Here is a 23,917-nt window from a genome sequence, read left to right as displayed (position 1 = left end):
ATTATCATTATTATTATTAGTATGCTTTTTTGTTGATAACTTTACTTGACTTTAAGCCGTAGAATAAGAACTGCTGTAAAAAATATTATGGCTTGGAAAAAATATATATTCATATAGATCAACCAATGTTGATTCTGAATATTTAAGTATTATATATTTAGAATTTATAAATTGTCTTTTAAAAACGAATAAAACACCATCTCATTAAAACACACCATTTAGTTGGTACGACTGAACTGCTGATTCACTCACAACTAGTCTATGTGAGTAATTAATCTATGGCCTAACAAGGTTGCGATTCATGGAGAATTCCCCAAATTGCGGGGAATTTCTAAGATTTTCAAGAATTGGGTTTTTGCAGGGAGAACCTTTTTGAGGGATTAAAAAAATGGACTTCAGTTCCCTATTCTTTGTATGTTTTTTGTTTATAATGTTGCTTTTCATTAAGCTCTCAAAATTATGAAAAGTATTCATTTGTCTAGCAACGCAGGTGGTTAGCAGCTTTTTCAAACACTTCCTTCCTTATCTTTGGACAGTCGGGATGGGCGATCAGCACATCTCTGCTAGCGGCAATTGCTTCGGGGTATCTGAAAATATATTACAGTGTTCGAAGAAGAAGAGGAGCAAATAAAGGTGAAGGAAATGGGACAACATGAAAGATACCAGGATGTGGCACCAGCCAATTATTGGTTGAAACGCGCATAGCCTACCCTTTTAATGTTGGTTTGAAGGTTGCGTTAGAGATGACACCCTGCAAATCAAAGTGCAGCTCATTACAAAGGTATGATAACACTGTGACGGAATGTACCTATGAAGGAGTGGTAAGTCAGAAATCCAGAGGATCTCTCATTTCACAAGCAAAGAAAGAGAAATTTTAACATTGGTACATTTATTTGTACCTTTTACTGTAAGGAAAAAAACTGAAAAAAGTAACAATTCAAAGAATTATGTTCTGGCGAAAATCATACCTGGGAAAAACTGCTGCCTATCAATAGTTTGTTGGTTGAACTTACTTTTTAGCTTTGAGCAGATTGTAGGCATATTTATATCCGATAGACGCGTTTCCATGGCCGCCATATTCCCAGGCATTCTCATAATGCTTAGCCGCCTGCTTGTAAGCCTGCTCCTTCTCAGACAGCATAGCTAGCAAAAGAAAGGCAACAATACCATTGTTTACTTTTATATGTCTGTACAAAATAATAATTATGATTTGCTCAATGTCTCTGTGGTTACTGCGGTCCATAAATAATCCACTCACTATAATATACGTCGGTATAATTCTCATTTGGAGCCTACTTATTATACTATACACCAATGAAAAACTTTGAAAGTTTATTCCACAGATTTTCAGAGTTTTTCATTGGTGGATGTAGTTAGGCAAACATATGACGTCACAATTTATTTCGGTTCCAATTTTCGTTCGGAGTTATACCCCCCTTGCCAGTCTCTCGCGACCAGCTGGCCGTAGTTGGTACCACTCACGTCGCCGAGACTTAAAATAGTTAAATATGGCTGAGCAATTAATAAATATGATAGTCTCAACGTCACTTGTGTCAGACATTTTGTAACAATGCATAGTGGCTTAGTTCAATGCTAGGAACAAAACAGTCTACAAAAAAATGACAGCTTCAGAAGTTGTGAGGTTATGACAGCTAGTTTTGACGTCTCGGGAGTTGATGGCCATGCGGGTCTCTTGATTTAAGTAGTGACATGTAGGAACTGTGCGCGACATGATACTTGCGATGTGAATACACAACATCAGTATCGGATACTTGCGTATTCATGTGGAAGAATTCCTAATAGTAATGATTAACCAAGTACTCATCATAAATCTAATTGAAATATAACTCACCAAGGTACTCGTAAGCCGGAGCGCAACTCCGGTTGTGTCTCAGAGTTTTGTCAAGCAATTCCTTGGCCGCGTCCGAGTTGCCTCCGCCGGCCGCAATGAGGCAGTCGGCCAGCAGCAGCCAGCAGCGCTCCAGCCAGTCGGCGCCCTCGGGCGTCCATGAGGATCGGGACACCCGCTTCAGGGCATTTCGGGCACGCTGCGGCTGCTTTAGAACTAGATATCTGGCGATAGGAAGGAGAAAAATTCGGTTTATTTAGCGATATTGATATTTAAGATACGGGTAGATACTAAAATGGAATACTGAAATAATACTCCAGTCAGTGGGGAGTTCTACCTTGCAAAAGGTTAGGTAGTAGCGATTTTGATATATGTTGTTAAGATTGGGACTCTAGGGAAAAAAAAAAGTTTTCGACCTTGGGAGGGTCGAGCTCGACCCGCCATCTTGGATTGAAGGTGCCAAAATTTGTGTTTTTCAAAATAATTGTGAAGTGGTCGTTTTTACAACCAAATTGTTTAAGGCAAACTTAAAGACAACTAAATTACCTACATTTTTTGTGGATTGTTTTTTTTTGTAATTCTAATAGGTAACGAGTTACAGTGGCAGAATTGTGAATATTTTTCTAAAAAATGATGAAATTCCCAACTTTGCAATTTTTTCGGGTTATTCATTACATAATTATAATAATTTTGTTAACTCATTTCCACACCACCATGAGGTAGAGAACATGGAGCATTTTTATATTGTGGTATCCCCAGTAGGTCTACTCCACAGATATACCAGCGATGGTAGATTTCGAAATTATGTTACATTACTATGAATTATGTTACTATTAATTATGTTACTTAATAACAGTCTTCGTCATCAATGTCATCATCTAACTCATTGCCCGTGATACTGAGATTCTGGGCTTCCATTGACAAAATCTCTTCTTCTTCGTCCTCGACATCGATGTGAACCTCTGGCGAATTTCGGCATGTTTGACCATTACAGCACCCACATACAATAGAACACTTCAATCCAGCTTTCCTGCAGCTACATGCAACGCCGCATCCTTTTTTACAATTGCATGAAATAAATTTTAATAAAGTCTTGGGTGCTGGTTTCTTTGTCATTCTTACTGGAACAAGCCCGTTGGTGTCACGTTTCCAGCCCCAGTTTTCTGGATTTTTTTGGATTCCATACCATTTTTGGACTTGATGGTACGTTCTAAATGCATGGTACCGTGCAGCGTCGTTCGTTGGTGGCAAAGAGGCAAGATTGAATTTGCTTTTTGTTGTCGACTTTGCGAAACGTTTGTAGGGGACTTCTTCCAAGGTTTCCTTATCCATGTCACCCCCGTACAAAGCAACAAGAAAGCGTGTTCCTGCAACTGCTATGTCTTCTGGTGTTGCATCATGTTGTTTGAAGATTCCTATCATGGCATTGAGTCTTGTGTCGTTTTGCACAAGCGAACAAAATTTTGTTTTTCCTTGGTTGAAGAAGGACGATGTTGTATCGCAGACGCTAAAGGCATGAAGAAACAGAATATTCTCAGCCGCCTCTTTGTATTTCACACTATTCGCGGAATACAGTCTTTCAAAAGTTTTGCCTCTCCCGGGTTTGCGAAGATATATACTACTTTTGGGTGGTGCTAATGCTGTCAGCAGAACTAGGAGATCAACGTCTTCGCCAATAATGAAAACAGCGTCATATGATGAACACAAGGAAATCGCAGTATTGACAATCAACTCATCAGCATCTTCTTCAGCCTGTTTAACTGTAAAATCATCATGAATAAATTGGTTTGTAAGCATCGAAATCAGACGGACTTTGTTATTTTCATTGGCTAAAAATCGTTCTTGTGAAACTTGAACTGGCGTTGTTTCATCGAAAAGAACATCTGCAGACATGAGCATCCAGGCAACGTCCTGTAACCAGGACTCAATCAGTGTTGCCAAGTCAGCTGTAGACTAGGATCCCACTATAACAAATCAACGTCATCGAGCACACGGATGATGCTATATAAGTATATTGTAACGTAGAAATACGTTAAAATGATATTGTGTAATATGTTCGTACAAAATTTATCAAGAAAACTGGAGTTTTACAATTTTTGTCAAAATTTTCTTCTTTCAACCGCTGTAACTCGTTACCTATTAGACTTACAAAAAAAAATTTTCCACATAAAATGTAGGTAATTTAGTTGTCTTTAAGTGTGACTTCAACAATTTGGTTGTAAAATCAACCACTTCATAATTATTTTGAAAAAACCAAATTTTGGCACCTTCAATCCAAGATGGCGGGTCGAGCTCGACCCCCCCAAGGTCGAAAACTTTTTTTTTTCTTTAGAGTCCCAATCTTAACAACATATGTGAAAATCGCTACTACCTAACCTTTTGCAAGGTGGAGCCCTTTTTTATCCCCCACTGACTGGACTATAAGTAGATAGAAACATTTCTTGAAATGGCCTCATGACTCCTTGCAGCTTCCAACATACCCTGAATGGAGATCCCATAGTCCCACTGGCTCAGTACAGTTTGGAGCAGTTGGGACTCTTGCGCAGTATTCACATTAAAATAAGGTGTTAAAACGTTAAAAAACCACCAGGTAACCTAATTAATGGCGTAAGATCTCTGCAAAACTGGTACCTAGGAATAACTTTGCGTAATCATAAGCAACATGCCTTATTTTTTCAAACTAATATATTAGTTTTTTTAATAATTTATGGTAAAAATAAAAAGGTTAAAAAATATTAAAAAGTTGATTCCACAATAGATTTGCAGATAAAGTAGGTGCATTACATAGGTCATATCAATATTATTTACACATGGTGTCCGGAAGCTAGTGGTACAAACGTAAAACTGATGAATTACATATGGAACCCAAAAAAACTTTTTTTTTTCTATCTGGGCATTCATGTACATATTTACACATACATATATATATATATTTTTTTATTTACATATATAAATTTTTTTATTTTCTTTTTTTTTCACTGACTGGGAAGTTAACAATTTTTTGGAGCAGGGTCGACAAAGACAATAAATAGCTGATAGTTATTAATAAAATCAACTCCAAATGTGATGTAGATTCACCAGTTTCCAGCTTGTACCACTAGTTCCCGAACACAAAGCATAATATCCGCATTTATACCAAAAAATAGTAATCTGGCAAATAGTCTTACGCAGTAGCCAGAGTTACCGCCACACCCACATCATCAGCCCCCCCTTCCTCGGAGGCCAGCTGGAGTAGGTTCCTTAGGGCCAACTCCGCAGCAGACTTCCTCCTCCCGGCCAGAGCCAGTCTCGCCTCCAGCAGCTTCAGCTCCAGGACTTCAGCCGTGTCCTTGCCAGTCTCCTTCTTCAGCTCTCCGAGGAGGCGCTCCGCCATCCCCAGGGCAAAGGAACGAGTGTCTCTGAAATCATTATCAAATGTGTATTGTTTATATTTTTACATTACCGCCAGTGGAGGCTCTTCTATGAAGGTAATTTGGTCAATAACCTCCCAAAATATGCTGCAATAAAAAGGAATTTTACAAACTACCAGATTATTAATTTAGTTTTAATATTCGTGTATATTCGTACGGTAATAGCGGGTTCCAGTGTCATCTAGCGTCCAAATGGGAAGGGAAGGGATTGTATGTACCAAAGATATCAGAATACAAAGAGATATGCTGTGAGGTATGTCCGACCATCGGCGGATCACGTCTATTGAGCGTAATGTTAATATGGAAAGAATTCGTTAATTTAGTGGCTTTTGTGTTGTCGCCAAGCCTCGTTCGTCCTCGTTTTATTCAAAATGCTTTTTTGTTCAAGTGACCTTTAAAACAGATGCATTATCATTTCACTATTAAGTACAAAATTAGAATACGATATCAATTTTTAGTCACAAATTTGATGATTATGATGGCAAAGCTAGTGATGGGACTCAATTACGTTTTAATACAGACTATCGATATTTCATAATAAATTTTTTTTAAATGTAGGGGAGGGTGGGGCGTGTTGAGACGGGGGCGTGTTGAGACATCGCGTTTAAAATTCCCGCTAGTTGACTTAGCTGCGCGCGCATCGCGCCGTTTCGTGTGAACCCCGTACCGCCAGTTTCTGTCAAAACGGTGGTGCCGTGTGGTCGATAGAATTAAAGTTATACGACAAAGTAAGATTTTAAGTGCTAAACGAACTTTTCCAAGAAATTTTCGAAGTCGTCTGCCAACCTGCTAACACTCGGTAAGTCATTATATGTTTTTTCTCCACAAACTGTATCTTTTGACTATGTTATTAGTTATAAATGAAATGCGTACGTCAAGTATGTTTACTTGCATGGCCATTTTTATGTAAAATCGTCGGGTGGGGCGAGTTGTTACATCAAGGCGGGGGCGAGTTGAGGCAGACATAACTCGCCGCTAGAATTTAGTTTTTTTTACGTTTATATAAAATATGCATTAATAAAATATGTGTTATGTAAACAGGTGTATTTTTTTAACATATTATGAATGTATATATGTTCCATTATTACCTAGATACATTTCCTTTTTGTGCCTATTTGTAATTTTTTTTTTTTCAGTCTTGCAAAATGTTCCGAAAATATAAAAAAAAGACGAATAGAGGGGAAATTCCAGAAAACGTTTATGAACAAGCTGCAGCTGAAATCATTACTACAAACGTGTCACTTCGAAAAGCTGCAGTCTCTTTTGGAATTAATCATATGACACTAAAGCGGTTCATCGAAAGGAAAAAAGCTAGTCCTCTTACAAATTGTAAGGTGGGATTTTCCAATCCTGGTCAAGTTTTTACTCATGCATAGGAAAAAGAACTTGCAGATTACATCGCAAAATGCAGCAAAGTTTATTATGGGCTTAATACAACTGATGTAAAAAAGCTTGCGTATGAGTATGCGTTCCAAAATGTAACGAAAATTCCGGAAAATTGGAAGAAAACTCAAAGCGCTACAAAAGATTGGTTAATCAGCTTTATGAAAAGGAACGCGAATTTGTCTATCCGTGCACCAGAAGCCACGAGTTTGAGTCGTGCCACTAGCTTTAATAAGCACAATGTGGGTTTATTTTATGATAACCTATCTAATATTCTTGATAGGTTTAAGTTTGAATGCCAAGATATTTGGAATCTTGACGAAACAGGTGTAACGACAGTGCAGAAGCCAACAAAAATACTAGCTGTGAAAGGGGCACGGCAAGTTGGAGCAGTAACATCAGCAGAAAGAGGCACGCTCATTACGATGCTGATTGCAGTTAGTGCTAGTGGAAATTCTGTTCCACCACTCTTAGTATTTCCACGAAAGTATTTTAAAAATCAGTTCATTACTGATGGACCACCTGGATGTATTGGAGCTGCTCATCCAAGTGGTTCGATAACAGAGGAGAGCTTTTTACTTTTCATCCAGCACTTTACAAAGCAAATTCGATGTACCAAAGAAAAGCCCGTTTTGCTACTTCTTCACAACCATTCATCCCATTTATCGATAGCATTATTAAACTACTGCAAAGACAATGGTGTACATCTATTATCATTCCCACCTCACACAACGCACAAGTTGCAGCCCCTAGACAGGTCGGTCTATGGACCTTTTAAACGATACTTTAATAATGGTGCGGATGGTTGGATGAAAGAACATCCAGGGCGGACCATGACAATATATGATCTGCCTGGCATTATCAAAAAAACTCTTCCGCTTGCTATCACGCCAAATAATATAATGGCAGGATTTAATTCAAGTGGAATTTTCCCGTTTAATAGGGATATTTTCACAGATGAAGACTTTCTTCCATCGGAAGTTACAAATCGTGCTGAGGTGCCTTTGACAGACTCCTCTGCTGCTGATCTCACAAGAACACCATTGCAAGACCTAACGAATGCAGAAATTGAAGAAAAATTGTTGGACCCTCAACCATCAACTAGCGGAACCATTAAACCTGTGTGTCAGAAAACGCCAGAACAAATCCGGCCATTACCCAAAGCTCAACCAAGAAAGAACTTTCCAAATCGTAAAAAACTTACGAGCGCAATTTTAACGGACACCCCTACAAAGAAAAAATAGAATTAGAAGACAAACTAAGAAAGGAAAAGAAAGAAAAAAAAAATTAAAAAAGCGTATATACAAAACTAACTAGAAAAAACCAAGCACCCAATAAAACAAAGGTGGTGTCAAAAACAGAACTACATAAAAAAAATATTTTAGACGTAAAAAAACGAATTTTGGTATCCACATCATCCAGTGAAACTGAAGAGGAGCTACCACTTATGGAAACTGACGACAGCGATGCAAACGAAGAAGAGCAATGTATATTTTGTCGTAACCCCTATTCTTATAATTAAATTTATTTGTAACTTTGATGTAATATTAATTTTCTTATAATTAAATTATACATAAGTAAATGAAATCCTCAGCACGGGAGATCCCAGTGAGGATATCATTATATCTATTTGTTACACAAAAAAAAGATAATAAAACACTTATTATTATTATTATTATTATTATGATATTTCTGGTGAAAGATGGGTGAGGTGCATAAAATGTCATAAATGGTGTCATGAGTTATGTGCCGGAGTGTATGAATACATTCCTGACTTCATCTGCGACTTTTGCTTGACTGACTGAGATTTATTTTAAATGTTTTTATTTTTTTATTACATTGGAGGTATACTAAAACCACTTTTATTTAACTGATAATAATATATTATCGGGACTTTCGTTTTTACCAATTTTATTTCATACCTACCTAATGCTTTTACTTAATTATTTGTTCGTCTCAACACGCTCCACCCCCGTCTCAACTAGCCCCACGGGTGGGGCGTGTTGAGCCAATTCCCATATTTTGTAAAATAATATTTTGTCACTTTATTGGTATGTTAACAAGGTTAATAATACCAAAATAATGTAGCCAAAGAGTTATTTGTTTCCATTAAAATGTCAAACCTTTGATTTCATTAAAGATTTTTCTACTACACTCAGTTTTGTAATTTAGTCACAACACGCCCCACCCTCCCCTACTATTTTTCTTGTTAATTTTTGTTGAAGACGCTGATGGTGGTAGAAAAAAGGCAATTCTTTTCAAATACAAAATATTATTACCTTCGTATATTATTTATGTTTCGTTTTTACCTGTGAATTTTGATTGCAAAAATTAAATTTTAAATGCATCTTTTACCATCTCCCGACGTAAATAGTTGCCTCTTGCAGTAATTACCTTGAGACAAAGTGTTGTTTAAATAATTTGCGCGTGTTAAGAAGTAAGCTGAAGGAAACTTTACATACAAATGAGGATGCCAGAATCTCACTGTCTTCAGACAGTTGGAAGCAGTTAATCTTATACTATGGAAAGTGATTATTTATTTTTGTTAGGTTAAGTATCCCCCGGAAACCCTGTATGTATATCTCAATTTTAATGTGTTGTAAATTATACTCGTAGAATCTTAAATTATTTCAGATTCCCAAAAGGTAGGGAAAATGAAAGAAAAATGGATTGACGCAACGGGGAGAAAGGGAAACTGGTTTAGATTTTGAGTTCGATAAGAAGAATTAATATATTTACAGCTCTCAAGTGAACCCACAACCTCTACTTCACTCACTGCAGTGAACCCACACTATTTTATCAATTTTGAGCACCTGATATGTATAGGTATTCGATGCATTCAAATAAGGAACATTATAAAGTACTTTTTGGTACCCAAATCAATTTATCAAAACTGACATAGGCATTTCTAGCATTAACCCCCAGATATCTAAGAAGAGTGTCCCGGCGTGGGTTTGTTTTTATAAACAAATCTACAGTTTTATTCCGAGACTGATGAAATTTCGCACACTTGACATTCAAAATAAGAGAAAAAATTACTGTATACATTTGATTTCGAAAAAACCTCTGTGTAAAGCCCCGGCAACACCATTCAGAATCGAAACTGAGTTTATTTGGGATTTTACATTTCAGATGTAGGACACAAATATTCTGTTGTGCCAATGTTAAAATTAAAAATGGTGGGAAAATTAATCTAATAGTCTAAGGGCGGGTTGTTTCGGAGTATTTGAACAATTCATCAAATTTCAACGTTCATTTTCAAGTTCTGTGAAAGATTTTTTCAAGTTCTGTTTTTATTTCAGTTTTGTCAAGCAACTAGCCTATAATGATATAATAACAGAACTTGAATTGGTCTTTCACAGATCCCAGAAATGAACGTTGAAATTTGATGAATTGTTCAAATACTCCGAAACAACCAGTCCTAAGTTATTTAAAATGGGTATTTTCGCATTCATTCTGGAATGAACACTCTTCTTTATAGACATAGATTCATCTTTTCTTAAAAACCTTTGTCCCACTACTTCTAGAGGTTTTGCTACTTTTAGAAACATTTCAGAGCTAGATAAGAATTCGGGTAACATGTAAAATAATCTAATAAGGAATACCCTAGAATCCATAAAACATATATGTATACTTTAAAAATGTTAAATGCATATAATCACCTGTATTCCTCCTCCTCCTGCGACTCTGTGCTGCTCTCCTCGCTAAGAGGGGGTGGCATGGCCTCGCCCCCTGGCGCCAGGCAGACCCGCACCACGCCCAGGGCTGCAGCCCTGCCCCACAGGGCCCCCTGCGTTCGGGCCTTGCCCCACTGGCGCAAGGCCGCATTGGGGTCCCCGCAGTGGCGCGCCTTCAGACCCAGGCAGTAAAGGAAACCTGGAGATAAACAATGAACTCTTTAATTTCAATCACCTTTGAACAAATGCCTTACCAGACTTCATCCCCCTTCCTTGCCATGGTAATTTTGTTAGTAGTTACCTGGTTCTTGAGATTGTCCAGTCTCCAGAACTTTGTTGAGGAATGGAGTAACATCTTCAAGACTGCCCAGTCTCCGCTGAACATCAATCAGCCTCTCCAATGCTGTCCAATAAGTTGGCTGGGATGTAAGAAGCTGCTTTAGATGGTAGGCTGCTGTTTCAAAGTCCACCTGATAACAATAACCATTTACAAGATGGTTAATCCTTTTTGTTAAGAAAAAAACAAGTATTAAAATTAGTTGTAACAATATGTTAACATTATTAAATTACAGAAGAGTACTGTTAAATGTGTTGACCTTGATCATTTTTCAACTTTGAAACTAAATAACATTTCTGTGAGAAAATTTATTTTTATTTATAGCATGTATTGTAACACATATATGTACCTACAAAAATAATAGGTACATATCTGTTTGGGGAGTAAATATCTTGATACATAAAAACTCAGCCTTCGTATGTTTGCGTTCGCAAAACTCAAAAAATAGTCGATATTACTGAAAATTTCAAAGTTTGATCTTATTAGTGCCAGGGGTGTGAATGTGAAGGTGGTATGAATGGTAGAAGGAGTTGGGGACACGCAAGGAATACTTAATACTATTGCACAGAAATGAGATACGGAGTCGAAATAATTTCGATGTAATGTAGTTTTTTAACAGTAACATTGTGGTATACAGTAGTGAATGGTGGAAGAAGTCGTAGACGCCTGAGAAAGATATTACCAATAGCGAAGCATCACGGCATCCACCAGTACGTCGGTAGACAATAATACACTTTACAATGTAAATGACATGAAACTATTATAATCGTTGAAAAATTAATAATTAATAATAATAATATGTAATAATAATGTTTATTTCAGCTGGACAGAGCGGTGTGTGCAATGCTCTGCCTGCCATATAAGTTTACATTTAAGTTAATACATAAAAATAAAATGAATAACGAAATAAATAAAAATAAAAATAATCAATACATTGATGAGCACATTAGGACTTTATGGTGGCTTGAGTGAAATTCTCCATCTAATATCATAAAATGTACTCACATTTGTCTTTCACTGAAAATATCTTAAAAACAGCCTTCCAATTTTACCGACAATATGTTTGAATATAAGTCAAAACCAACTTATTTCACACTATTTTAATTTCAAAGCGTCATATTAAAAAAATTATGAAAAAGATCAGATAATTTCAGAGCAGTCGAGAGATAATTGGAGATATTCGCGAAGATCAAATTCGACCAATATTACGGTATGTCAGTTTATTTTACCTTTCTGAAGGCCAAGTCGGCCATCATTACTGAAGCGGCCTCATTATCAGGGTCTGCATTCAATAATATGGCACACGTCTGTTGACAGAGATCTGCTTCGTTTACCTAAAAGACGAAGGCGAAAATGCAACACTTACAAATTTATAAATTAAAATATGATGTACCTACAATATTTTGAATGGTGATATTTGTAATTATACCTGCATATAAAGTTTGGCCAATGAAAGCAAAACAGAAGGACTCTGCGAGTTGTACTGCAAAGCTTCTTTGTATGTTTGTATTGCCTTTTCGGTGCACTTACTGGAAGCGTAATGTGTCGCAAGAGAATAACAGATTTCTGATAGAACCTTCTTTTCTTCATCAATGTCATCTGCAAAGCAAACTTTAACTATTTACCCGTGGCTTATTCACTAATTAAAAAACATTAAAATCTAAATTTTGTAATGTATCGGGTCAAGAGATATATTTCAAATATCCTTTCCTGAGCACAAGCATCAACTTTATCAGGAGATTTTGTGTAATATGTAAAATATAAATCAATATTACTATGTTGTAATAAAATTTATTATGTTTGTAAAAATATTTATGGAGAATAAAAAAAAATAACCTGGGTTTAAAATGTGGCTTATTCTTTAATCCATTGACATCTATTGAAATATTCATGAAGAAATATCTTAACTTCTTCCAGACTTGTGGAAAAACAAAGCCCTCAACTCTCGGCGGCGCTGATTTCCCGATATATTAAGTCAATAAGTAATTACCTATATCTCTCCGGCTTAGGTTTTGTTTGTTTAATTTTATATTTTGAGAATATCATAAATCATGACCATTTTTTAGTATAGGATGGGTTCTTAGCGTACATGATTAAGTTATTGTAATTAAAACAAAACAAGGTTTTAGAACAAGATAAGGGTTTTAAATGCTTAATCAAAAATGTCAAAATGGAGCGGCGCATGGTGGAGGATGTTTGAGTTTATTTGTTGAGCGATGTATAAAAAGCATAATATGTCACACATCCACGTAATATGTGCATATTTTCTACAGGGCCGGCGCTGAATTAAACGGCGCCCGGTGCTAATAAAAACCTCAAGGATGTTTTAGTTGTCAAATATTATCAGCACCTTTGCTCCTTGGCAAGTCGTCGCTGTAGTTCGTTTTTGTCCAACAGACCATTTTTGGCGAAATCGAGTTAAGTATGCAGTTGTTCTCAGAAATCATTTATTTATACGATGGAAGTGAAATTTTTTAAATTTTTTTTTAATGTGTTTTCAAGACGCAGTTTGTCTTAAGTCCACCAAAATTAAACAACATTCAGAGCGTGTTTATCCAACACTTTGTCCTACATCCAAATTAAAAACATGTTTTCTGCGTAATTTTAAACATTTGGAACGAATTTTACTTAAAAATAATAAAAACCACTTAATCATTTTAGTAAGCTTAGAATGACCTAATTCATTGTATATGCGTTTAGTGTAAAAAAAACTTTGAAGTGCTATTTCTCCCCATTTACGTTTTGGTCTGTTGGATAAAAACGAACTAGAGGGACGAAGTGGCACCCGGATTGGACTGCTCCAATGGCGCCTGCACAGGGCCGGCCCTGATTTTCTCAAAGATTCTATTGTAATCTTTGAATGTTGTTAAAAATCCATAAAAATTAGCTGCCATTGTCAAAAAGATTTGCTTCAAGGGTTGATTATTGTTATTAATAAATAAATTGTGTAAAACTGGCACAAATTAATTGGAATCTAAATGAGACAGGGAAAAATTTGCATGGTAAAAAAAAAAAACAGAAGTTAAAATATACCATGTGATTCCAGTAGAGCGCGTTTTACCAGTCTAGTTTGATTGTCTTTAGCTTCCTTCAGGGTCCTAAGAGTGGCACGACTGTTCACATCAGAGGACCCTCGCTGCTCCCGAACCTTGCCCAGGAGCATCAGCACTTTGCTTCGGAACTTCATAGAGATGTAGTCACTTGTGTTTGCTGTCGATGGATCTTCCAGTTCTTTACTGAGGGCTTCTTCTGCATCATCGTACTGCTTTAGCTGGGAAAAGAGAGAGAACAACATTAAATAACAGGAAATGTCAGAAAAACTCGCTTGTGCTATTAAGTGTATTTGGGGTGGTTTAATAACAATCGCTAGTGGTGTTCACACACATTTATGCACCTAAAAAATACCTGATGTCATAAATTAATGGTTTGTGATGTTTAGTAAAGGAATTCAAGGGTTCAGTGAAAAAATCATTTTGTCAACACCGCTGTCAAAGCCAACCAGTTGATGAGAAAACCACGTCTTCTTGACCAATATCTTTTTGTGAGTATGTAATGCCTAAACGCTATAAAGAATAACTTATAGATGTGGTGTAAAGTGTGCCTAAGTAATTTTAAAAGTTTATACTAGAATATTATATATGTATTTTTCGTAACCAAAAAACAAAAAAAATTTGCTCCAGCTTGTTCAGTAACTAGTTCAAAAAGTCAGGTATTTCCCAATTTTCCTGTTACATAAAACTTTACAACAACAAAAATTCTCCAATTCTGAGAGCAATGACTTCAGATGGTGACACTTTTATATTGTTTAGTCTAAAGGAAAATTGCATATTACATACTTTGATATACAGTCTCGCCAAATCTAGTTTCAGCTCCGGATTATTCAGTATCCTCACAGCTTCCTTGAAGTGTTTTATGGCTCTGTCGTAATGATGCATTTTAACCAAAGCAACGCCCATTTTCTTGGCCAGGGTCAAATCTTGAGGACTCTGTTGAATGGCCTTTTCATACGCCTCTACTGCGAGGCTGGGCTCTGAAAAAGAATCTTTAATTACAGAGAAAAGATCACCTTTATTGTATTTTCCATTTGTGCATTCAATAAGTTGCCACATCTGTTATTCTGAGGATACTGGGGAATACTTTTGAACTTGATGGTGTTGTCAGAAGTTAAAAGTTCGTGGTCTCGGTCGCCGAGGGGTATGCAATAGAGCGATCTAAAATACCAATCCGGACGTTGCATGTTCCAATCCCGGCGTCCAAAAGAAAATTTTATTTGATTAATTTGTGTTATTTCACGATTTATCCATTAAAAATACTATGTAGTATATTTGAAGCAGTAAAAACAGGACTTCGCTCTCAGTCAATAATATATTAATAGCTTATTTGCGGCATGTTCCAGGGTGAAAGATACTCTCAGTATTGCCCTGGTGTAAGACACGGCCAAACTATTTCAAGCAACATTTCAATTCTGAATGGTGGTCTTACACCAGGGCGATACTGAGAGTATTTTCCATTCTAGAACGTGCCGTAAATAATAATAATAATATTTGGATGATTTGTATAGAATACTACATACTATTTTAAATGAGTAAATTGTGAAATTAATTAAATAAAATTTAAAGCGGACGCCGGGATTTGAACCTGCGACCCCCAGCTTGCTGGTCGAGAGCTTTGCCCCTCGACCACAGAGGCGTGTCGTATAATCATTGTTTTTGTTGTATAACAACTATTACTAGTTTTAATACATATATCATTGTATTATAGTATTCATATTATTAATAATTGTACTCTTACCACCATAAACTAGGCAATACTTTGAGGTATTTCAACAAATAAAATAAAAAATTCAAAAAAACTGACCTAGAATTGACATGTAAGCGTCTCCAAGCATAGTGTGTCCATCAGACCCCGGGTGATTGGCCACTATCTCTCTAAAGCATGTAGCAAACATTGCGCGGTCATTTTTTTCCTTGAGGTATATATTTGCCAGCTTCGTGTGAGCCTGTAAATTGATAAACAATATACACAATTAGGAAAACACTCTTTTTTATTTTAAACTACATAATTCATTCCAGCTATGTAGTTTAAAAATCAAACCTGAAGGTAATAAGACTGTCCGGGCTTTATTTCAGAGAGGAGTTCAATGGCATGATCAATATCAGATTTTCTAAGAGCCAACTCGGCATTCACTATTGTGAGTCGAGACTCCTCACTTGTATAAGAAAACTCTTCAATTGCGTCCTGTAAAATCACGACATAAATATAACACACATAATAATAATACCAATCATATTTCCCCATTCGCTATTAACCGCACGTGGCCCGCAGAAACCGGGCAAATAAGATATGTACTAAAAATAATGGGCAACCTCATTAGAAACGTGTAAAATAATGTTTAATGCAACTGAGGTATTCTATAAGAACATACCTGCATAATCTTGGTAGCTTCGGCGTGTTGACCTAGTTCAGAATAAACGTTTACAAGCTCCAAGTAAAGGGTTGCTTTATCAGGCAAACTAAGATCTGATTCAGCGCTATTCCCTTTGGTTCTTAATGTAGTATTTCCGTGCTTAGGACCTAAAAGATTCAGCGAAGAAACAAAGCAAGACAATCCTTCTTTGAACTTCCTCTGATGCTTAAAGATCACACCATGAAGAAGATGGTACAATGGATTATCTCGCACCTTGAAGTTGTAACTCAGACAAGCTTCTAGGCTCTGTTGGGCTCTCTCAAACATATGCTGTTGGATGTAAATTTGAGCCAGCAACAAGTGAGCATTTGCATACGTTTGATCAATGTTTTCCAATAAATGCAAAACATTGAATTGAGCTTGAGTAACTTTTCCGAATGAGAATTGGAGTTTGGCCAAATAGTACATCGCAGAAACCAGACCAGGGCAAGCTTTTAAAACGGATTCAAGCAAAAATATGCTTCGATTGACTGCAGCGGGGAGTAGTTCTTCAAAATTAAATACGAGAGAATCAATAACAACTGACGGCTTCTTCGGTACATACTTCAAATACTCTTCGTTGATGAACATCAGTAAATCAGGATTCAGAACTTTCAAGAATTCCGTACCGAAAGGCATGGTACGGGTGTTAGACAACAAGATGTCCGTAGCCTCATTTAAATATTCCATGGCTTTTTCAGGCGATTTTTGTTCTAACTTGGCCGTCATGAGAAGTAGAAGGGGATCCTTCTTTCTACCACCCATAAGTTCGTTAAGTAATTCTATCTGCTGTTCCACTTGCTCCGAGTAGGCAGTCTCACTCATCTGACAGAGAGTGAGCCCGCAGAGGGCTTCAATAGAGTTGTCATCCACTTTGGTTGCAGACTTAAAGAAATGATTGGCATCTGATATTTTCCCTTGCATGTAGCATTGATACCCAAGTTCTGTGAGATATTTAGTGTTGGATGGGTTTAGTTCAGCAGCGTGTTTAGCAAATCTGTAGACTTGAGTTAGAACAGCGTTTGAGCGTCCACACACTCTGGAAAACAGCTGTGTTGCATCGTGGAACAGATAACAATTTTTTGGCTCTTTCTTTTCCAAGCTGTTGAAAAACTTGTTAAGCAAGTCTGCAGATTCAATACAATCTCCCTTTTTGCACAAAGTAACCAAAATTTTATATTTCAGCGCAGAAAAGTTTTCTTCGTCCGTTGCAAGAATCTGATTACTGGTATCTAAAACTTGATCCCAATTAAACAGAGATAGCTCGTTTTTAATCTTTTCTATTAGAGGAATTTCTAATTTTGGGTATTGAGATATCATTTTATCAAGCAGGATATTGGCTTCGGCAAAATCTTTTTGCAAATACTTGAGCTTTGCAAGTCCTAACTTTGCGTCCAAGCTATCAGCAGCATTTGCCACTTCAAAGTGTTCGGCAACTTTGTAAGATGGGTTGGTTTCATTCTTATAAAGTTCAATCCAGCCTTTTAAAACGGTGATTTCAGGATTTGTTGGTTCCATCTTGATAGCTTTTGCGATGAAATCAGAAGCTTTATCTTGTCTCTCGGTGAACAGAAGAAATAAAGCAGCATAATAGAGAGATAAACCTGATGGATTTTTCCTTCGTTCCTTCAGGCGGACTTCCAGGTGTTCAATGGCTTCCCTGTCAACCGTGGAACTCTTTTTGTGGGCATATATCAAGCACATTATGACGCCAAGGGAGATATCTTCTTGTGACTGTAGAACATTGAGTTCGCGAATACCTTCAAGATATCTGCCATTGAATATTTGTGCGAAACCGCCATACATTAAATATGTTGGATCATCGGGATATTTTACTAGACAATCTTTCACAATATCATGAAATTTACCGAAGTATTTTTCCCTGCAGTAATAAAACAACTCTCCGTTAATATCGTCAGGATCCATTATTCCTATTCTTTCAACTTGAAACCACTTTGCAAGAGATTAGTCCAATTTCCCTAACTTTATTTCTCTCGATATTCCGCAGTGTCCGCAGCTGTAGAATGAGTGGAATGGAATTTGAAGTTTTGTTTATATCATGTTTACACTGTAGCCAGAAAACGTAACCATGGAAACCATTTATAAACAGTAAGACTGCACCTAAATATAGCTCTTATGACAAATGTCGGATAGCCTATTTTACCAAAAATGTTAAATGTGTCTGATGACGAATTTGAACAATATAATTATCTATATTTAAAGAAATCTGTGGAATAAATGACAGCTCTGTTTGGTCGTTTGCTGAGAAATGTCAAACTCAGGATTCATGACAAATTTCGCATTTACCTAAAAAATATAACGCAAATCTGTGAACATACATAATTACAAAATAAACCGTAAGTCTGTGGTCAAGCTACAATATAATTTAACGGAATGAATTCCTTTTTTGGATTGATTTACTGGTAGTCACACTTGCTTGCTCTCTGCTGATAAAATTTTATTTGCACGTAGATTATAAGCTAATAATAATATAAAATAATTAAGACGGTTCATTTTTTCAGTTAACAGCAACATCTTGCGTAAGCCTTACAATTTTCGAAGTAAAATATGCTAAACTTGGCTAAAAATTCAACTAAAATGATCACACGATCAAAGATTGCAAATTTTTCGGCTTCTGCTTTGAAAGCCTATCATGATGTCGACAAACGCCAATTTGTTGTTCAAATCAATAAAGGTAAAGTTATCGTGATTCATTTTTGATACCGTATTGCTCGCGTTAATCTTGTTATGCCCAGTACATCAGAGTAATAATGCACAATGGTTGTGGGAGCATCTTATTCTGTTGTTGTTCTATAAAGTATTAAGTCTTATTTTTCAGATTTAGCAACAATTGATTATGATTTAAATGGGAAGAAGATAACATTCATCCACACAGAAGTCCCTGAAGTTTTTCGTGGCAAAGGCGTGGGAAAAGTTTTAGCTAAGGTAAAAACTTGCAACATGTTCTTAGATTTTATTTCTAGAATATGGTGTAATTCAAATACTGAATTCCTAACAAAAACGGCACAATCAAATTTTGCCAAGTCTTATTATTATATTGTATGACTTTTAGCTGTGTTGTGTTTCCTCTTATTTGAGCCAACATTTCAAACAGTTTTGCAGTATCCATCATCACATGCAAGACGTATTATTATGTATAATTAAATAAAAAAAGATTATGATTTTAAGAGTAAAACCTCAATGTCATATTTAATCATTGAAAACAATATTAGCGACTCAACCGAAAATAAGAAAAAGATTTGGTCGCATCTAGGAAATGAACCCAGGACCTCAGACTTGCCGGGGCTTTTCTCTGCCACTGAGCTAATTCTACCATATCCCCTTTGGTCATATTAACTGTATCATACTTCTAACAATATAGAAAGAGTTCAGCACAAATTTCTTAGGTATGTAAATTTTCTACTCAGAATTCCAATTGATTACATTAATTATGTCAGTTTGATGAATCAATTGCATCTAATAACACTGTCTGACAGGAGAATTATGTCAGACCTGGTTGTGTTACACATAGTCATTAACAACTTAATTGACTGTCCTGCTATCGTTGCTAGTTTTAAATTCCATGTGCCGACTAGGAATGCAAGACAAAATATAACATTCTTCTGTAATTCATACACAACCAACTATCAGAAACACTCACTGACCAATAGGATGCATGATCTGGGCAACAAGTATGGGGTACTATTGATATATTTATTGACTCCATTTGTAGAATTAAGCGTAATCTATACCAGCACTGTTGAATCCTACAAATTAGAGTAGCGTTGGTAATCTAGTTTTAGTGATTTGTCTTATATGTCTTATTGTTCTAGTTTCTATAATATTTTATGTTACTGTTACATGTTTTACTAATATTATTTTATATTCATCACCTTTAATTTTTTGTGTTATTTTCAATAGGTTACTTTGTAGATATATTCTGTTTTAAAATGCATTTAAAAGTCCGGCTAAACTTCGACTAAGAACTACCAACATTATCTTCAATTTCTAAATGCATAATTTTACTGGCAGCTATCTTCATTATGTATGATTGCAAGATTCTTCCTGAACTAAACGCAATCTAATAAGATTTAAGATTTTCACGGCCAAAAGTATTTTTGTGATTTGTTTTTGGGGTGTTATGCCGTGTTGCGCTAACTCCTTCTTTAGCCAACGTTTCCTCTGGAAACAGATGGAGTGTATAAACTCAGCAGTTCCGGATGTGACAAGGTCTATGTAGGCCAGACAGAGCGGACTATCTCCAAAAGGATTTCAGAACACTTCAGAGCTTGTAAACTCGGCCACCCTGACAAATCGGCAATTGCCGAGCATTTGATTGACACCGGGCATTATTTTGGATTTGTTCCTGAAATCCTGGGGAGACCCAAAACTTATAGAGCACGGCTGATTACGGAAGCCATTGAAATTCATAAAAATCCCGTAAACATTAATAGAGACGATGGAGCTAAGCTCAATAGTTCTTGGTATCCGGTAATTGACGGATACACCAGAGCTAAACGAAGAAAACCACTTTAAATATGAAATGATACGTTAATGTTAGCTCAGAGGGTTGGAGCTGGCAACACGGTATCACAACCTCATACATAAGCACACATTTTAACACAACCTCAAATAACACATCTGCCCTGATGATGGACACTGCAATGCTGTCCGAAACGTTGGCTAAAGAAGGAGTTAGCGCAACACGGCATAACACCCCAAAAACAAATCACAAAAATAAACGCAATCTAGTTAGTGTCTTGGTTAAATGTATCCATTTTTATTTTTAATGAGTGACATCTATTGACTTTTCTATAAGTCTAGAAATCGTAGGATGAATAGTTTTATTTATTTTTGGAATAAATTAATGAGTAAAACCTCAAGTTGTAATATTTAAATTTTCTTTGTTTCCAGGAAGCATTCACATATGCTACAAGTAAAAATTTATCCGTGCAAATAGATTGCGACTACCTTCAGCATTATTTTGACACTAATAAGGACCTATATAAAAATCTGAAAATTGTGGTTTAGAGAAAATAACTTGTTAAATAATAATGATTGTACAAAATGTAAATATTTTATTTTTTTATTTTAAATAAAATACATAATAATATATTTTATACAATTAATACTTCTTTTCAGTTTATCTAAATTATTTTATTTTATTTATTAATACCATAATTTTAAATGTTTGACTGTCTGAATATCCCTTTACAACCGGCTTCATACGAGCTTGAGTTTTTTTTTTTAAATCTGGACAAATGGAATCCTGGAACGGAACCGGTGTCGATGGAATGTGCGGGAGCTGCTTATGTAGAGTACCTTTACGCGCATGTATTTTAATCAGTGGCGGTTTTCTCAAAAGTGCATTTGTGCAGAGAACCCCCATTAAAGAGACGATATTGTGGGACAAAATTGCATTATAATATTATTATATTATAAACAGCACGCCATTTTCTGCCTCTAAATTCGACATGACCGAAAAACACCGCCATACAGCAACCCGATATTCTCACGCTGTGTGTCATAGAATCAGCACAAAATACTTGATACAAAAAAAAAACAAAACAACATAATCCTCCTGACGGTGAAATCTTACAACGTACGCCAAAACAAGACAATTGTTGTGCGCCGCGATAGACAATTTTTGACGTCAAACTTTGCACTACATAGATGGAAGTTAAATGCTATTTTTCTAATAATAATATATTAACTTCTCTTGATATTCTGAACCCCAGTGAAAAGGACCACAAAGCCCCGTGGGATAATTTCTAAGAGCTTTAAAAGTGTGGAAATTTTTCACTTTTGAAATTTTTTGTCGGTTGCAAAGGGATAAATAACTATGCATTCAAATTGAGATTAAGGGTAAATGTAACGTGCGTTATAATCTACGCGTTGATTGATGGTGACAATTTCATTATTTTATGATAATACAATTTTTACAATTTGTACTTTTTTTTTTTTTTTTTTAAATTTTTATTGAATGAATAGTTAATACATATCTACAAACAAGTCCTGCTAAGCCAATTGAATTGGCTTGTCAACAGGTGCTTAAAGTTAAGTTACATATACATTTTAGAAGTTTTAATTTATCTCTTATATCTACAGATTCAAAATTTTTTCATACACATTAAAATAAATATTTTTTTTCCGATAGCCAATTTTTCACCATATATTTAACCTCATTCATAGACTTACATTGCTTTATAGTGTCAGGTAATAAATTAAATATCTTCGGTATGTTGTATTCAAACGTTCTCTGTCCATATTTATTATTATGAACTATTAACCCGTCATTGCGCGTGAATCTAGTGCTGTCTTTATGTTATAATTTCTTTTTATGCTGCGGGGTAAATATATGCTGAATTATAATTTTTTGCAATAGAATAGCCTTAACAGGTAAAATTTTGGCACTCTTAAACAGCAACGGTGTATTATGTCTTTGTTTGAAAATATTAGGGACGACTAGTAATTTTACAATAGCGTTTTGTACAACTTGGACTTGTTTCAGATTGGTTTCAGTAGTATTTCCCCATGTTGTTAATCCGTATCTTATAATAGATCCAGCCATTGACCTATAAATTATTTTAAGTGTTTCAATTGATAGGAAAAAAAATTATGTGTACATATTTAATGTGTATTTGTCTTATTATTAAAAAAATTAATATTAAGACAAATTATATGTTTGCACCCGCCCATACATACTCAATATGAATATGAATAAATAGTTTTGTCCATATAAAATCTCAATTCTTTCAAAAAAGGCATACAATGTACAAGGCACAAATATGTATCGGTGATTCAATCCAATATTGTGTTTGTACGCCTTGACAGAATTGAGTTTTTATACGGACAAAACTTTTTATTTTAAGTATGTATGTGCGGGTGCAAACATATAATTTGTCTTAATATTTTGAAGCATAACTTGCAAAAAGAGTGTTTTCATAAAATAATTAAATTATCACCATCTATGAAAGCGTAGATTGTAACGCAAGTTACGTTTACCCTTAAAATCTACAAGGTTGTTGAAGAAATTTCCCTATGTTATAGCTCTTTTTTAAATTTAAATATGTATAAAACTAGGTAACTGCATAAAATATTTTCTAATTTAATTTTATATTAATATTTGGAAGATTACAAGCTAGTGAACGATATTTCAAAAGATTATACTTCATTAATTTATAATATATTGTAGCTACTTATTTAAATATTGGCACTACAGTCGTGTGGTTCGCTCTTATGCTGCCAGAGATGCCCTCTGTCGGCCAACAGGAAAACTACTCCAGCTGCCGCGTGTATCGGCCGGTAAAGAAGGAACCTACTGAACACCCAGGGAACAGTTGGTTCCTTTCCAAGTGAGTGGTTTATTTATGCTTTCCAACTGCCGACGGCTGGGAATTCGAACTGCGTAACATTAACCTTGCCGATTATTGTCCTAAACCGGGAAGACATTATTATATTTCATTATAGCTATTTACTTAGCGCATTATTGCTAACAATATTAATAAATGTTATCTATTCATTCATTCATATAAGTAAAGTCCAATCAATCTTTTTTAGCAATTAGCAGTTTGTCGACTGCAGTTGCTTTTCTTAGCTAGTTTTTCTTATCTATCTTTACGCACATCGAGCTTTACTCAGTTTGACAATGCGACGGGTACAAATTCAACATTTTCTTCATAAATATGCACACACATATATATATATTTAGATTTATGCACTTATCATCTAACAGAAAACATTAGTGAATCTTTATCACATTTAGTGAATCTTTATTACATTCAAATATTCAATAAATTTCTTTTGTAATATTTT

General features: G+C 35.6%; 1 protein-coding gene and 1 long non-coding RNA gene across 2 annotated transcripts; one reads left to right on the top strand and one right to left on the bottom strand.

Moving 5' to 3' along the window:
- Positions 1-28: 28 nt before the first annotated feature.
- On the bottom strand, positions 29-18,102 carry LOC149422874 (tetratricopeptide repeat protein 21B-like). Its single transcript, XM_089632752.1, has 13 exons — positions 16,082-18,102; positions 15,751-15,894; positions 15,514-15,655; positions 14,493-14,686; positions 13,690-13,927; positions 12,086-12,255; positions 11,886-11,990; positions 10,621-10,789; positions 10,305-10,518; positions 5,017-5,247; positions 1,853-2,073; positions 1,014-1,143; positions 29-587 (listed from the first exon to the last, which is right to left on the bottom strand). The coding sequence occupies exons 1-13, from the start codon at positions 18,026-18,028 to the stop codon at positions 479-481; spliced, it is 4,014 nt and encodes a 1,337-aa protein (XP_089488878.1). The 5' UTR covers positions 18,029-18,102; the 3' UTR covers positions 29-478.
- Positions 18,103-18,335: 233 nt separating this feature from the next.
- On the top strand, positions 18,336-19,048 carry LOC149422873 (uncharacterized). Its single transcript, XR_016302291.1, has 3 exons — positions 18,336-18,459; positions 18,625-18,797; positions 18,942-19,048. It is a non-coding gene; the product is annotated as an uncharacterized LOC149422873 (long non-coding RNA).
- The last annotated feature ends 4,869 nt before the right edge of the window (positions 19,049-23,917 follow it).

The sequence above is a fragment of the Hesperophylax consimilis genome, chromosome 6 (genome assembly GCF_061612785.1).
Source record: "Hesperophylax consimilis isolate HC1 chromosome 6, BYU_Hcon_1.0, whole genome shotgun sequence".
Classification (NCBI taxonomy): domain Eukaryota; kingdom Metazoa; phylum Arthropoda; class Insecta; order Trichoptera; family Limnephilidae; genus Hesperophylax; species Hesperophylax consimilis.
Note: the sequence above shows the minus strand (reverse complement) of the source record. Positions and strands in the feature narration are given on the sequence as shown.